Below are 15,358 nucleotides of genomic sequence, written 5' to 3'. Positions count from 1 at the left end.
AACATGTTGACCTGACTTATAAAACCTATACAGTTTTTGCACTACCCATACCAGATAGTCGCGCTCCATAACCTAGCGCTTACCGTCCAGATTTTTATTGATTTTAACCCTACCAAAGGGACTCCTGAATACAATTTAGTTGAATACCCTTTAGGTAGTTTTAGACCGCTTGCACCACCACTCACTAGCTCCACTCACCCACATGGACCATCACGGCTGACATATATAAAAAGATCTTCGCTAAAGAGCCGTCTCGGGGGGCCAGTAGGGCATTGCAGTGCTGACCCCACGAAAAGCAAACAGCCCGATGATGAAGCATGACACCCGCGTGGGTGTGTGAGGGTAACACTTCCTAATAAGGAATATCCTCCTCAGAGCTTTCTATTCCAACCTTTACTCATCCCTTTCCCACAAAGGAACAAGTACCCCATTCTGGTTATATATATTCCCTTACCAAGGAGCATGGTTACTGGACCTTAATCTTGCTCCTTGACCCTCACTCTACATGATCTATGATGTCAGAAACTGAGCACATCTCTGCAATTACTGTCACTTGGAAACTAAAGCGCATTTGTATCACTAGCACTTGTGCCACCTATTAAACTAGGTTTCCCTGGGCATCTAGAATCAACTCAACAGTGGCTCCATGGTAACTGTTGCTCCTTATGCTATCTGAAGATGAGGTGAAGTATTTAGTTAAAAGGACTACAAAATGATTTTGGGAATTCCTAAAAAACTGGAAATCTACGCAAATCACAGCAGAGAGATATACATTGTCTAGATTTTCCCATTTCTTTTATGAATTGGACCCCTGAAACTTTCCAAATGCAAGTTCCTCATTCCTGCATATCTGATTGTATTAATAGATTGTCCTACTCAAGTCAATGTTTTAAGTCTATCTTAAAAGTTGTCAATAGTGGAGGATCTTCTAAAAACACTAAGGGCCTGATTATGACCCCTGGCGGTCCGTGAGCCGCTTCTGCTTTTTGGCACTCCGACCGCCTGCATCCCTGGCGGGGGGCCCGCCTCAGGACTGCCGCCACCGTTCCTTCTACCGCGGCGGGAGATGCTGAGGCGGATAATGGAGGCAGTCTCTGCTCCTGCACCACCAACCTTATTATGACTTGACTTTCCGCCAACCTTTTCATGGTGGTGGCACCGCCATGCAAAACACGGCAGAAAGGCAGGTAATGAGCCCAAGAAAATGGCTCCAGGTCGCAAAAGCCCTTGTACAATGTGGCTGGTGCCCATGTTGTGCCCTCCAATGCCAACAATGGTGTTGGGCGCACTGTTTTCCATGCACAACATAGTGCCCAGAAACAGTGGGCCCGACTGGCTGCAGGCACTAGAATGGGCGGCACGGGCTTTCAACTCTTTCTCAGAGCCGAAGCTTGCCACCGCCATGACTGCGCCACCAGCCCTACAAAAAATCGTAAGGCGGCGGTCGAGATGTTGCTGGCTTGTCTGCATTTTCTTAACCCCCACCGTGGTCGGCTGGCAGTGTGTCCGCCAAACTCGTATTCGGCCATTAACTCTTTCGGTGCTCATGACGAGCTCAGCTCGTCATGAGGCACAATGGCGCTGTGCTCATGTTGAGCTGAGCTCGTCATAACCGCCGTAGAACGCCCCCTCTGTGCTGGGCGTTCCATTAAGCGGGCGTGGTCATGACGAGCTCAGCGCCACCGTGCAGGGTGACCAGCCAAGCTCGTCACAAGCACCTCCCCCCGCGCCGCAGGGGAATTAGCTCTGCGGCGAAGGTGTTAATTCTTTAGCAGCTAAGTCACCCACCAGTTTGCCTCTCTAGCAATGATGGATGCACCACAGGGAGGGATACCTTTTTCTCTACCATCACATCTTCTGTTTGGTGCTTACACTTTCAAAGATATTGGCGGCTCAGCCAATCCATCAACAAAGGCAGACATGCCACTATGAAGCTGAAGCTACATGGCAGAAGATCACCTTAGAGAAGTATCCAGGCTGTCACGAAAATGAGCTTTTTGTTCCTAATGTACTAGGAAATAATTATGTCTTATTCACATTCTGCAGCTTGGAGTTTTCAGCAGCTGTGTAAACAGTCATCCAGTTATTGTCCTTGAGCTTAAAGCATTTGATGTCACTTCCAGTGACCTGATCGTAGCGGCTAAAACATGTGATGCCAATTCTCCAAACCCCCTGATTTGAGCAAAATGGTGCCATATTTGATCCAGTCGATAATTAACTTTTCACAGTGGCCTTTAATATTAGTGTATATACCTAGAACACCATTTCTTGCAGCAGTTTGGCATATTGTTGTAATCCAAAGTGCAATGCTCGAATAATTTAATAAATAAATAATAATAATTAAATACCTCCGACCTCCACCCCGCCAGCCATACACCAAAATCGTGAGCTAGGTACTCATCTTAAGACCCTGAAGTCTACTCAAACCAACCTATCTCTCCCTCCACCCTTACATGCCCCCTGGACTGCTCCCGAACCTTTGCCCCCTTGCTCTCTAGCACCCCCAGCTTATATTGATCTAGAAACTCTGCACTCCAGAGCGAATAAACTAACCCAGAGCATCCATAGCTCCATTCTGGACCTTATGAACCTCCTTCACCTTGCCGAGCTCTCCCTTGCTAACCTCAAGTCACCTCATACCTCCCCCCCACCGTTCACCGAGCCTCCCAAGCATCCACTCCCGCTACCTCTGAGACATCTTTGCCCGCGCAAACAATCTTGCCACCTATCAGAGGAGGAATCCAGAGCTCTCGCACTCTCCTACAACTCTACCACTGCCACCTCTAACCCCCTAGACCTCACGGGAAATGAAATCCTAGCCATCCTCCAAGACCACAACTCTGTCCAAGCCATCCCTTGCCCACTAGATACGAGTCCTGGACACCTCATCAGCACGGTCACCATCAACCCCAACAGGCCACCTGCCCTCCATCACAGAAGTGTGATGAATAGCAACCTCGTGCCTGTAGTCCTGACCGTCCAGATCCCTGACACTCCCCCAGACCCACCCCCCCCAATCTGGTCTCTTAATCAATTGCCGTTCCGCAGTCAAGCATGCTGCTGATATTGCTGACCTCATCCTGAACAAAAATTTAGACCTAGCTATACTAACAGAATCTTGGCTCAATGACTACTCCTCCCCTTGTCTGGACGTATTAGTCCCTCCCAATTACAACATCGCCAGACTGGACAGACATTCCAACAGGAAAGGAGGAGGCATTGCCTGCATCTACCGATCCTCCCTCCTTGTCACGGAACTCTTGGCAGACACCACTGACTCCTGCGAATACCTCGCACTCTCCATTTGCAGCAACTCATTACATCTATGCAACATGCACATTTTTTACCACCGTCCAGGTTCTAACGATTTTTTCACCGATCACCTCTTGGAAATCATCACAACTAAAATCTCCTCCAATGCCAAGGAGATTTTCCTGCGTGATTAAAACCTGAACTGGAAAGACACTAAAAATCCCTACGTCAACGCCATTAAAGACCTTTTAACTGACCAAGCCCTGACTCAAGCCTGCTCTCTGCCTACCCCCTCAAAAGGGGCCATCCTTAAATGGATCATTTCTAAGGAATCCTCAGTCAAGCTTATCTCCATAGACCCATGTGACTGGTCTGACAACCACTCCACCTCCTTCATTTTACCAGGGACCCACAAGACAAAGACACCGCAACCAGTGATTCCCAAACGCTGGACCAGAGGCACTAAGAACCGCGACCGTATGAAACTGGAGGCTCGTTGCAAATCTGACCCCCCCCTCGCACATAACCACAGTCAGCGACCTCAATGAATATTACTCGTCGTCTTTATCAAACATTCTGGATGGCCTTGCCCCGCTAAAACTAAAAAGAACACAAATCAAAGACAGAAACCCCTGGTTCACTGGTTCCCTCAACATGGAGAGGAAATCCCTATGGCTATCTGAAAGAAACTGGAGACAACACCCCTCTGCTACCCATCTAAAACTTCTCCACCAGGCAAGAAACTCCTACAACAAACACATCCTCAATTCCAAAAAAGAATATTTCAGATCGGAATTGGGGAACGCCAAGAATAGACCCCGTAAGCTATTTGAGCTGGTCAAACACCAATCTAATAAACTGGCTAAAACGCCAAAATAATCCCCCAAATTCCTAATATCGTCAGAAGAATTCTCCTCTTTCTTCGCTGATAAAATCACGGCATTAGGAATTGAACTCAGTACCGCCACCTACTCTCAACCCCTTCCTGACCTGCCCCCTTTTTCCCACCACTTCCTCTGGCCTCACCTACAAACCAAGCAAGCTGGACTGACTTTGAATACTATAACGAAGACCCCATCTCCAAAATCCTATCTACCTTAAACCCAAACAACCACTTTAATGACCCGCTACCTTCCAACTGCCTCACTGCTGCCTCCCAATCCATTGTTCCTTGCTGGACTGCAATAATCAACGCCTCTCTCCAGCAGGGTTCGATTCCGGACCCCTTGAAAGCCAGCCAAGTCCTCCCTATTTTTAAAAAAACATCACTGGACCCAGCCTCCCCCGACAATTTCAGACCTATCTCCAATATCCCGCTATTAGCCAAAGTATTGGAGAAGGGTGTACAACAGCAACTAAGCCAACACATCAACAACTTCCACCTACTTGATGACTTCCAATCTGGATTCAGACCGGCGCATAACACTGAAACTACTATGCTCCACATTGTGGACGACGCACTCTAAGCCCTAGACCAAGGCAAAACCTGCCTTTTAATCCTCTTAGATCTATCCTCCGCCTTCGATACGGTCAACCATGATAAACTACTCGAACGCCTTAAATTCTGAATGGGTCTGGATGGTGTGGTCCTAGAATGGTTCAGGTCCTTCCTCCATAACCGATCTCAGAGATTCCTCATTAACGGCAACCCATCAGCTCCCACCTACCAGCTTCACGGTTAGAGTACCCCAAAGCTCAACCCTGTCCCCCACCCTCTTTAATCTTTACTGAGAGCCACTCACCAAAGTTCTTCGTACCGCCAACATCTCTTACCATATGTACGCGAATGATAGCCAAATATACATCAATATCCCTTCGCTTGAGGCGAATGAGACCCTGAAACTGACTGTCCAGTGTCTAGCCACTAACCAACTCAAACTCAACGCAAAGAAAACTGAATTTCTCTTAATCTCCCCTTCACAAGCCAACTCAGAGATTCAGATGTGGATCAAGGCCATCACAGCCCTAAACTGCCCGCCGACCATTGTGGACTCTGCCAAATCCCCGGGGATAATCCTTGACTGTAACCTGAACATGCGAGACCACATTAACTCGATGGCTAAAGCAGCCAGATTCCACCTGAGCTACCTATGGAAGCTGAAACCTTTCATCAATGCTCCGGACTTAAAAATGGCAGTTCAAGCACCAGTCATCTCTAGACTGGAATATGGATGTTCCACCCTTACTGGACTACCCAAGATCTCTTTAGCACCTCCAAAAGCCTGCCTCAACGTGGCCGCCAGACTTCTCACCAGCACCAGGAAATTCGACCACATCTCTCCACATATGAAAGCGCTGAATTGGCTCCCTCTAGAAGCCAGAATTCAGTTGAAACTGGCATGCATTACACACAAGGCTCTATACGCAAACTCCCCTGCTTATCTGGCTCAGAAACTAGTGATATCTGGAGGAAGCAGGAACTCCCAGTCAGCTAGAAACCTCTTACTCCAACCTTCCTTTTTTCAGAAAAAAATAACCTACAATAGGGCGTTCTCCCGGGCAGCACCAAGAATTTGGAACTGTCTCCCACCCGACATCAGAAGAATCCCTTCTCTAGCACGTTTCAAGGAGGAGGCCAAAACCTACCTCATGGGTAAATTCCTCATCTAAGGCCTGCCCTCATCCACCACATTGTGCCTGATGAATCTAAGACTATTGCTTCCTCCCCAGATCACCAATTCTCCCCGCAGAGAATATGTGGGGCCTTTGTTTTTACTGACTCTAACTATGATTGCAATCATACACTTGTATCCCCCTTCCCCTACGTTCTCAGCACCCCTGCCCCTCGCCAACCTTTTGTATAGTTTTGTATTTTTCTGCACTTTAGACTTTGTTTGTTCACCTCTGTATACCATGTAAAGCACTCTGATACCCTCACGGGTCAAGTTTGCTCTCTATAAAACACTAAAATAAATAAATAAACACTATATAAAGTGGTTATGAACTTTAACATCTGAAGGAGCCAGGTTCCACGTTCTAGACTTATTCTGGAACCCCAGGTCTATGGCTCGTTGGTGCCTGCTTGAAAGTGTGGAGGGGAGAAAAACCGTTAACAAATTATACATTACCATTCCAGTTGCCCATGTTACTGAAGGAACACAGACTCTAAAACTAGATTTTAGGGAATTTATTACATAGCCAAGAAAACTTGCACATACATACAAACAAGCACCAGTAGAGGGTGTAAAAATACATTGGCACTAATACATAGCCAAATCTACGAGCGAAATTTAGATGGCGAATACACATAGGATCACCAATTCCAATAACATTATGCAAAAGATTGCTGCGCCAACATCAATAGTTCGCTTCATCGGAGGTTCGTAAGTAAAAAGAATTAATCTGTCCCTACACTACCACTATCGTGACATCTCTACTTAACATTTCCCATGCAAGTTCAGGAATAAGGTGTCAGCACGTGACGTCTTCCTAAGAAGCACACTCATGCTTAATGGGTCAAGTAGCATAAAGCTACAGAGCACGTTCTAAAATGCTCTCTTCTCTCCTCTATGGCAGAAGTCCCCAGGGCTCTGTCCCTAACCCCAACACAAAAACCGTTCGACACCCATCGTCATATCACGCTATCATCCCATCCAGCTGGACACCTCCTCGTAGCTAACTTTCCACTCAGCAACGATGCTCCCAGGCGCTTGCTCGATGACCTTGATTCCCAGGCCTTCTCTAGTGAGAAAGAACACCGTCTCACATTATCAATACCGCTTGCTAAAATGTATCCTCTCCTTCCTGAGCCTAACTCCTAAAACAAAAGCGTTATTCTAACGAACAAGGATGATTTTCTTCATCTGCAATAAAGTGTGAGAAAGAACAGATTCTGCATACATGCGAGTTCTGCTAACAAACTCATCTAGAGAGGCCGGGAGAAATACACATTAGGCCTACAAAATTTGGCTAACATAAGAAACACATATAATTTCATTAAGCACACGTACGCATGAACATTATTACTGTGCAATTTTAGATCAGTGTGTTACATCACAATAGAATTAGTTCTTGTTGATCACATGTAAAACTCAGAACATTTCAGGGTTTCATTGAATAGCACATGATTACAGTGTTGATTACTCTATGTTGTGCAAACTATAACTATCACTTTGGTTTCTCATAAATACATTACATGTTCTAATAACCAAATGTTAACACAACACGAAAATATACGTGTAGGTGCAAACTACTTGTGATTATAATGCACCCCTACAAATGAAAGAGCACCATTGTGCTCTATCACGTCCATCGTAAAGAGCTCTGCACAAGCCTTTGTTTAAATCAAAATTCACCTATTTGGTCTCTCTATATACCACCTAAACTGTCTGTAACGTGTTGCAAACAGTATTGTGTACAATACTTAAACATATATTTGGAGAAGGCCTTGGGTGAGTTCCTTGTTCATGATTTGATGGCTCTCTTAACCAGTCTAATTACCTGCTCCAGAGTCACTCTTTCTTCCCTTCTTTCTGGTATTAATATTGCTGCTGTTTGATAGTTACTAATTGTATCATTTCACTCATGATGTTGGACAACTGTCTTTTTACTTTGCATTTTATAAAGCATTTCTATTTTAGCACCTCATGGGAGTGTGTGACCCTTCCCCTTTGCCGCATCTGGTTGCTCTCTCCATCTTTTGCCTGTGTGTTGGCTTTTGCTCTGTCTCCCGAGAATGATCATGCCCCTCTCTCTGGCCACTCACTCCTAACTCACAAAGGCCAGTCATATTTGGTCTAAAACTATTATAGAGCCACCTCCCCACACCACAAATGACATAGGGCCATATGTATCAAGCCTTTTTCGATTCCCAAAAGCCGAAATTAGCCGAATTTCGCCCTTTGCGAATCGCAAAAGGCTGTTTTGCATAAAATGATATGTATCAAACTATCGCATCTTAAGGAATCGCAAATATTTGCGATTCCTTATTTTGCTATAGCATTTAAGGAATCGCAATTTTGCGATTCCTTAAATGCTATGTAAGAAGCATTTTAGACTTGCGATTTCAGGTTTAGAAATCGCAAATTACCACCAACTACAAGTTGGTGGTAATTTGCGATTTCTAGTAAATATGCACAATTGTGCATTTGTGAGGGTGGCATATGACGCACATACATGCCCATTGGGCATGTATGTGCGCCATTTGCACACACATGTAATTTTCAGGGGAGCAGCAGGCCGTCCTTGAGACACCCCTGCACCCTTGCAATAATTCTCAAATTGCGATTAGCAAATTGCGAATTTGCAATTTGAGAATTATTTGGAAATCATTCTCATGGGCCTCCTGGCCCATAGGAATGCATTGGAAATTATTCCTTAATTGCGAATTCGCAAAATGCGAATTCGCAATTGAGGAAGATTAAGGAATCGCTACAAAAAAGCGAATTTCTTCATACATACCGTTTTGCGATTCCTAAATAGCGATTCCTTAAAAATCGCTATTTAGGAATCGCAAAACGGTACTATGATACATATGGCCCATAGTGCATGCATTTCCAGTCCAGCCTTAATTCTTAAGCAATAGATGTGTAGTGGGGATTTTGTTCTATTTTTATAATTAATTGTTGCGAGAGCTTTTGGTGTTGCTTATTATAATAATATTACCTTTCTTTTACATTCACAGCAAATCTGACTGGAAGACAGTAGGTAAGATGCCTTTTTTTTCTTCAAATGTCACGGTTTATTGTACCAGTTCCTTAGTGCATGGCTTCATCTTTTCATTTGATAAATTCAAGGTGAAAATAAATATTGCTGAACACATTTGCTGTTATAGTCATGTGCTTGATTCATTTAGAATTATGTTCATTTGTACATGTCTAGTACTACACAGATGAAGATCTGCTACAAAATAATTTTTAGTTTTTAATAAGGCACTCAGACTCTTAGTAGCAAATGCTACCCCCTTTTTTTGTATACATATTGACCTTTTGTTTTGATTCAATGCATTTTCCCACCTTTAGTTTAAGCCTGCCAGACATTGCTAGGTGTCTGGTTGCAAAAGACCTATTGTTGGTTTACTAACACAAATTTAGTACTGCAACCATAGCATCAGATGATATCCTGGTCACAATTAACTCCAACTTCTTAGCCTTGCCTATCTTTCTCCTCCGTCATTTTGCTTCCTTCCAAACTATTATCACCTAAACCTAAATAAATACATAAGCCACCATAGGAGCCTCCTATCCAGTGTATGATTTTTGCTTTTTTTGGGTCAAAAGTCTGTTTAAAAAAATATTAATAGCACTTTTAATGTATACTTCTATCTGCACCTTCTTAACCTCATGAATCTCCCCCAGGTGCCTGACTGTATCTGGATATTTTCCAATAGTTCTCCCGCACTGTTAGATGAAACCGTGGTATGCAGATGACTGACACCTGCTTGACTATGAAATCATGGAGCCAAATATGGCACCACCAGGCATGCTAATGCCCGTTCCCTTTTTCTCTTTCTCTTTGGCGCAGATGTAATGTGCTTTTCTCTAATATTTTATTTGGATTTTCAAATTTCGCAGTTATTCTGGTCCTGTCACATGCACTCTTGTTGGTCCTTGTTTTAATGTCTTCCTTCAGTACTTTGTGCCGCACCAGATACTGTTTACTTGGGTGCCATTGTTCATTGACTCCAGTAGATGTCAGGTGTCCCTCTGATGGACAGGGGAGGCTGTAAGGGTGGCGTAGGTCCAGGTCTTGGTCTTGATTCAGACGAGAGATAAATCTATCCTCTTTGTCGCAGTTGCATTCTGTGTCACCCTGTACTTAAATCTGGTTGAGTGCCTTCCATCTGGCCATCGTTTTGGGCTTTAGTTTATGATCACCCATCACCTCCAACCTCAAATGCTTCTTCAGACTCTACTCCTTACTGGCTGGCAAAGGCCCAGAGCTGGTGCCTGACTCTGTTCCAGCACCTAGCCCAGCGCTGTTGAATCCACTCCCAGTTTTCCATAATCTGGTGTTGACTGTTCTAAGTGGCAGAGTTGATCGAGGCAACGCTGGTTCTTTCATCTCTGTGCCTTCGCTATCTAAGGAGTTTCCAGGCCCAGTGTATGCGCTTCCGTTAGCAGTAGTTGCTGCCCTGGCACCAAGCAACTAAGCAACTGGTTGGCTGCATTCTGGCCTCATATATGACTTCCACCAGTTGTCTCTGCCTTGGTGCAGTTTGGCTTCAATCACTTGGTCATCTCCTTTCCTGCCCCAGTACTCTTCACTTTGCCACCAAAGTCCTTGCCAGCTACTTTGTCATTGGTGTCGATAAAGGCTTCTTGGGTGTCCATTACCCAGTTAACCAAAATAGATCAGGGTTATGGGACTACTGCTGGGGATGTTTCTTCTCAAGTCTCATGTTCCCAATCATAGAATTCCAAGCACGCAGCTAGTTCTTATGTAACCTTGGCTCTCTCCTCTGTATCCTCAGCTCTCTCTTTTGTATCCTGGGCTCACTCTTCTGTATCCTTTGTGTCTAGCATTATAGTTTCAGGGAGCGTGTGTAAAGTTGTCTATGACTTGAAGGAAGCAGTTTGTGTCTCATCTTCTTAGCAATCAGGATATGATTTTATCAGGACTTTCATGGCACCAGTGGCTTGGACTCAGAGCCTGAGGTTGCTCTGAAATGGGCCCAGGACTCTCTTTGAATGGCTTTTCTTTATTCCATGGAACACTGCAAGCATATGAAGGTCTTGAATTCTAACTACCTATGACAGATTAAGAAAAACGTGTTGACTGAAAGTCTCTAGACGAGCCTTCTTCTTTAGAACTCTAGCTGCCCTTAACTAGGCATTGGTAGAGCCCGTTAAGTGTCTTTGGCCATCCTTTGCTCCACCAGTCAGCAGCTGAGCTGCACTGTGTTCCTGCTTAGCTCCAGGTTACCTTGATTTTCTCTCTTCTAATCTAGACATCTTGCCATCGCTGTATGGCAATTCCCCCTAGACCACAGGGTTAATATCATCCCTTCACCTTTGTCTTCATCTGCTCTCTGGGATGCAGTACAGTAGTGGTTTGATGCAGCGGGATGAAAATATTCTCATAGAGTGTTGTTACTTTATCCTCTTGTAATGCTACTTACCTTTTTGCTCAAAACTTCTATGTGCTTTGGAAGATGAAGATGATGGTGTTTCTCCTGCATCCAGATCATGTCAGTGGTTACTTCGCTGAGGTGGTCTGTGATCATGTTAGAGTTGCTAAACAGCTTCTTATGTCTGCCTGACATGGTGGACTCAGTGGGCGGATCTATGGACTCCTCTGTGTCCCTACACCGTGGTGCTCACGTAGGTCCCTCTGGTTTTCGGCAAGCTGTTCAGTTGATCTTGCTGGACTTCTCTTTTGATTGCTCCAGTCTTTTTGAAGCAGGCAGAGTAGGTCCGGGGAAGGCACAGGTGGGAGCTTACATTTCCATTTCTAAGTAGCTGTTTCCTCCTTTCAGGGAGTGTAGCGATAGCAGAGGCAGGCTCATGGTTGATTATGGCTTTAGCTGTAGGGATTCAGCTGCTTCATTGCCCTTTCTGCCTCACCCTTCCATGCTCTTTAGTGCTGGAATGGTCTGTGTTGCCTTTGAGGTTTCTTGACCGAGCCTGAGGGCCTTTCTTTTGTGCTCCAACTCCTTATTTTCAACATTCTAGTGCTTATGCATGCAGCTATGTGTATTGTAATAGAAAGGGTTTCTTATGTTGCTCACGTTGGAATTTCGGCAGATGCTGTTCCCTAAAGTTCTTGGAGATAGTCCCTTCGGTAGAAGTTTCCACCACAGATTCACCCCCTCTTAGCATAGGATATACCATATCCGGACTTATTTCTTCTGGTTGGTCCATTCTAAGAAGTTTAGTTCTACTCTTTTGATGCTGTATCCCCATATTGGTAGTCCTGGTGACTTCCTTTTGGCCCTGCTTTGGATTCGAGGGACTTATGTTCTTCGGTCCAGGGCTTCAGTTGTCCAGTCCTGGCAGCCTATGTCTAACTGGCTGATTTTGTTGTGAATCATTGCTGACTGTAATTGTAGAGTGCATCTTGCCGGTACTGACCAGTACATGCTGTGTTGCTTACCATTTTAGATGACCTCCCCACTCTCCCTTCCCTTTTGTCTACAAGAGGTTTTAGTGATTCTACTTGAAGTCCTTTCCAATCTGTTGTTGTACGTTAGGATAGGTAGGGCAGAGTTTTGCTCTCATTTAGATTTGTTTTGATGTGAGTTTTGTTTAGTTCCATTACTAATTGATGTTTTCTTAGGACAACCAACTCTTGCTGTTTTGTACTCCACTGTCATCTGCTTTCTTTTGTGGAGGGTTGTGTGTTGAGCCTTCAAGGTTGTTGATTCTTTTTCCTCTGCAGTCACAGAGGGTTGCTGCTATCCTCTGTTACATTAAAGCACCCTCCTGGAGCTCTTCATATCTAGATGCGTTTTTTTGTTTTGGCACTGTCTGGCTTCTTTCTAATTTGGGACTGTTGAGGCCTGACATGCAACCCTTTCTGTCCTGTATGTTTGGAGTGACTTGGTTTTGGTCCTTCTTTGTGGGAGTAGCCCATTTTTTTATCTGTTGGACCACATGATTTTGGGCTATTCCATCTCAGCCTTTTCTTATTGTCTTCTATGATTTCTCGGTTATGTTTGTCAGCTAGTGTCTTGAGACTAGGACACACCCCGCAGGTTTAGCTTCACCCTGTTTTAGGTGCTGCTGCTTTTGGGTTGCTACCTGGTTTTCAGGGTGGCCACTTTGTTGGACTCTTTAGGTTGTTCTTCCTTCTCCACCAGTGACTAGTCTAAATAATTTTGTATTCTTGCTATGGTGATGTTTTTTTCCCATTTAAATCCTAATACTCTCTTCAGTAGAGAACTGCTTTGGTTTTACCTTCAGAAACAATCTTTCTGTTGTATACTATATCTACCTGCAGATTCCTCACTGACATGTCCACCACCCCATTCCTGGGGATGGGGGCTGTGGTGCTGTTAACACTGAACTGAGTATGGTTTATGCATTGTGTTGCTTTTACTTTGTCAGGCTTGTCTTTGCCTCTGAAAGGGGAGACAAAAGATCAAGATCTGACAACAGATCACAAGGTGGTGCCATTTATGCTCTTGGTTTCTACCCTAGGGAGGTATCTGAGTAGTCTGGCATCGTGGCGCCACCTACTGGAGCAGGAGAGTTATTGCAGCATTTCTGGATTCAGGCTAGCACCTGGGGCAATTCTGCATGTAGCTAGATAATCCACCCAAAAGATTGTTAATGAAGGCAAGCAACACTTTCGTTTGTCTCCGAACTCTGCATTTCACTGAGAGAGTCACACACTGATCAATCATTTTGAACATTTATATTCTCTGCATGCATCTTCTCATGAATCTCTGCCTGTGTTTTCACACACTGCTACTAAGCTCAAACTTAACTATTGAATTCAATTCAATTGCCAACTGCTTAGCTGGAGAGTAAATTGTAAGGGAGTTTAAGATACTGGGTAAAGACTGAAGTCCCCCTATGGTGTCATCAACCCACATGCCAGTTTCCCCAACATCGCCTACCTACCACTTTTTCAGTTCAACTCTCCCCTTTACCATCTTCACCAGAAACACTTTGTGTTGCTGTGAGCTGACCTTTGTGTAAACACTCACACTACCTTTATTCCCAAGGTGCCATTGTTCTAGGTTTCTAACAAATGAAATGCCTCTGCTACATACCTCCTATACTCCACACAGCAGTATGAGGCACCCTGGCTATCTCCAAGGTTGATTAGCCTAATCTCTAGCCAGGCCACCCAAGCTTCCAACTCATTAGAGTGTAAAAGTCTTAAATGGTACTGCCTGCCTCAGACTGATTTAAAAAAAAACGAGGATGCATTATCGCCAGATATTCACCTGATAAGAGTCTGGATCAGATTCAAAATACCGTTACTGACCAACGAGTTATCCAGCCTCCTCATCCTTGCATCCATAGTCAAACTTTAGGAATCTCTCAAAACCCCTAGCTCTAACATCTTTGCCTCAACATAAAAACAAGAAAGACTCACAATGGTATCATTGACAATATAGTCATCATATTAGAGATGTTTAAATTTGTTTGCAAGCTAAATTAATTAGCAGAGAATGTAGAAAATAAAATCCAGACCAAATTATCTTAAAAAAATCTTAATTGGAAACCTTGATTTTGAGTGACATTGACACCAGCAGTGCATTCCTTCAGAGGGGCAAATCCTGGCCCCGTCTGCGGGATCCCTCTTCTCAGATTTGTATTTTACGCGTCACTGACCTTTGTGGTGCGGTTTCCTTTCCTCCTGGAATCAACTGTGTTTATGGACGCTATGATACCTTCTATTCTATTGGCTAAAAACCTCATCACATGTTGCAGTTTGACTGGATGGCACACATTTCTCTAGTAGAGCTGTGGTGCTTGGACTCAGGAAGTTATATTGTCTGGATGATGACTTCTGAAATTTTGTAAATTAGGTCAAAATGCTGTTGACCACGGCGTTGATAAGATGATTGAATGCTAAAACAAGGTTGTTATAGTTAGGTCTGCGTTTCCATAGTAATGCCATTTTTGTTTTCTCATAACTTTGGTGCCGTGCGACGATTCTTCACGAAACAGTATGTTTTAACTAACATTTTTACCTAACTATAATGTCTTTTTTAACCTTTGGGCGGTTTTTTCAGTGAATTTCAAAGGTTTTCTTTTAATTCAAATTAAGATTTTATCACCATACTGAACAATAACATCACTTTTTCCTTCGTTTTTTCAGTAAACTTCTAGGGTTTATTTACCATAAAGTAATATTTTATTACCCTACGTAACAACAACCTCAAAGGCCATGTTTATTACCATACCAAATTATAACGTCTCTTTAAACTTTATTTTTTTCAGTGAAAGAAAGATAATTTCAAGGGGATTTGAATTTTTTGTTTCTCAGTTGGCTAATTTAACTTGGAGATAAATCCCTTTAATAATGATTTTATTTATAATACCTCTGTGACACTTAGTTGTTTTTTAATATTTAATGCCTTTATCTGAGTTTTTGCTACATTTTCAGCTCATCATTATCCGTAAAACCCCAAAGAGCCACCAGCTTCCCTTGGATGTATGATGTTACATAGTATTTCATTGTAACGCATGCCTTTACAAAGCATACGTTA

General features: G+C 43.8%; 1 protein-coding gene across 3 annotated transcripts in view; it reads left to right on the top strand.

Annotated features, from left to right (window-relative positions):
- Positions 1-15,358, top strand: part of UTRN (utrophin) — a 1,497,630-nt gene that overhangs the window by 1,467,694 nt on the left and 14,578 nt on the right. For all 3 annotated transcript variants that reach the window (XM_086927281.1, XM_086927282.1, XM_086927283.1), the window contains one exon: positions 8,876-8,898. In XM_086927281.1, the coding sequence (XP_086783407.1) occupies positions 8,876-8,898 (23 nt within the window). The remainder of the gene's footprint in view (positions 1-8,875; positions 8,899-15,358) is intronic.

Source organism: Lissotriton vulgaris, chromosome 6, assembly GCF_964263255.1.
Source record: "Lissotriton vulgaris chromosome 6, aLisVul1.2, whole genome shotgun sequence".
NCBI classification, from domain to species: Eukaryota; Metazoa; Chordata; class Amphibia; order Caudata; family Salamandridae; genus Lissotriton; species Lissotriton vulgaris.
This window is presented reverse-complemented; position numbering and strand designations above follow the sequence as displayed.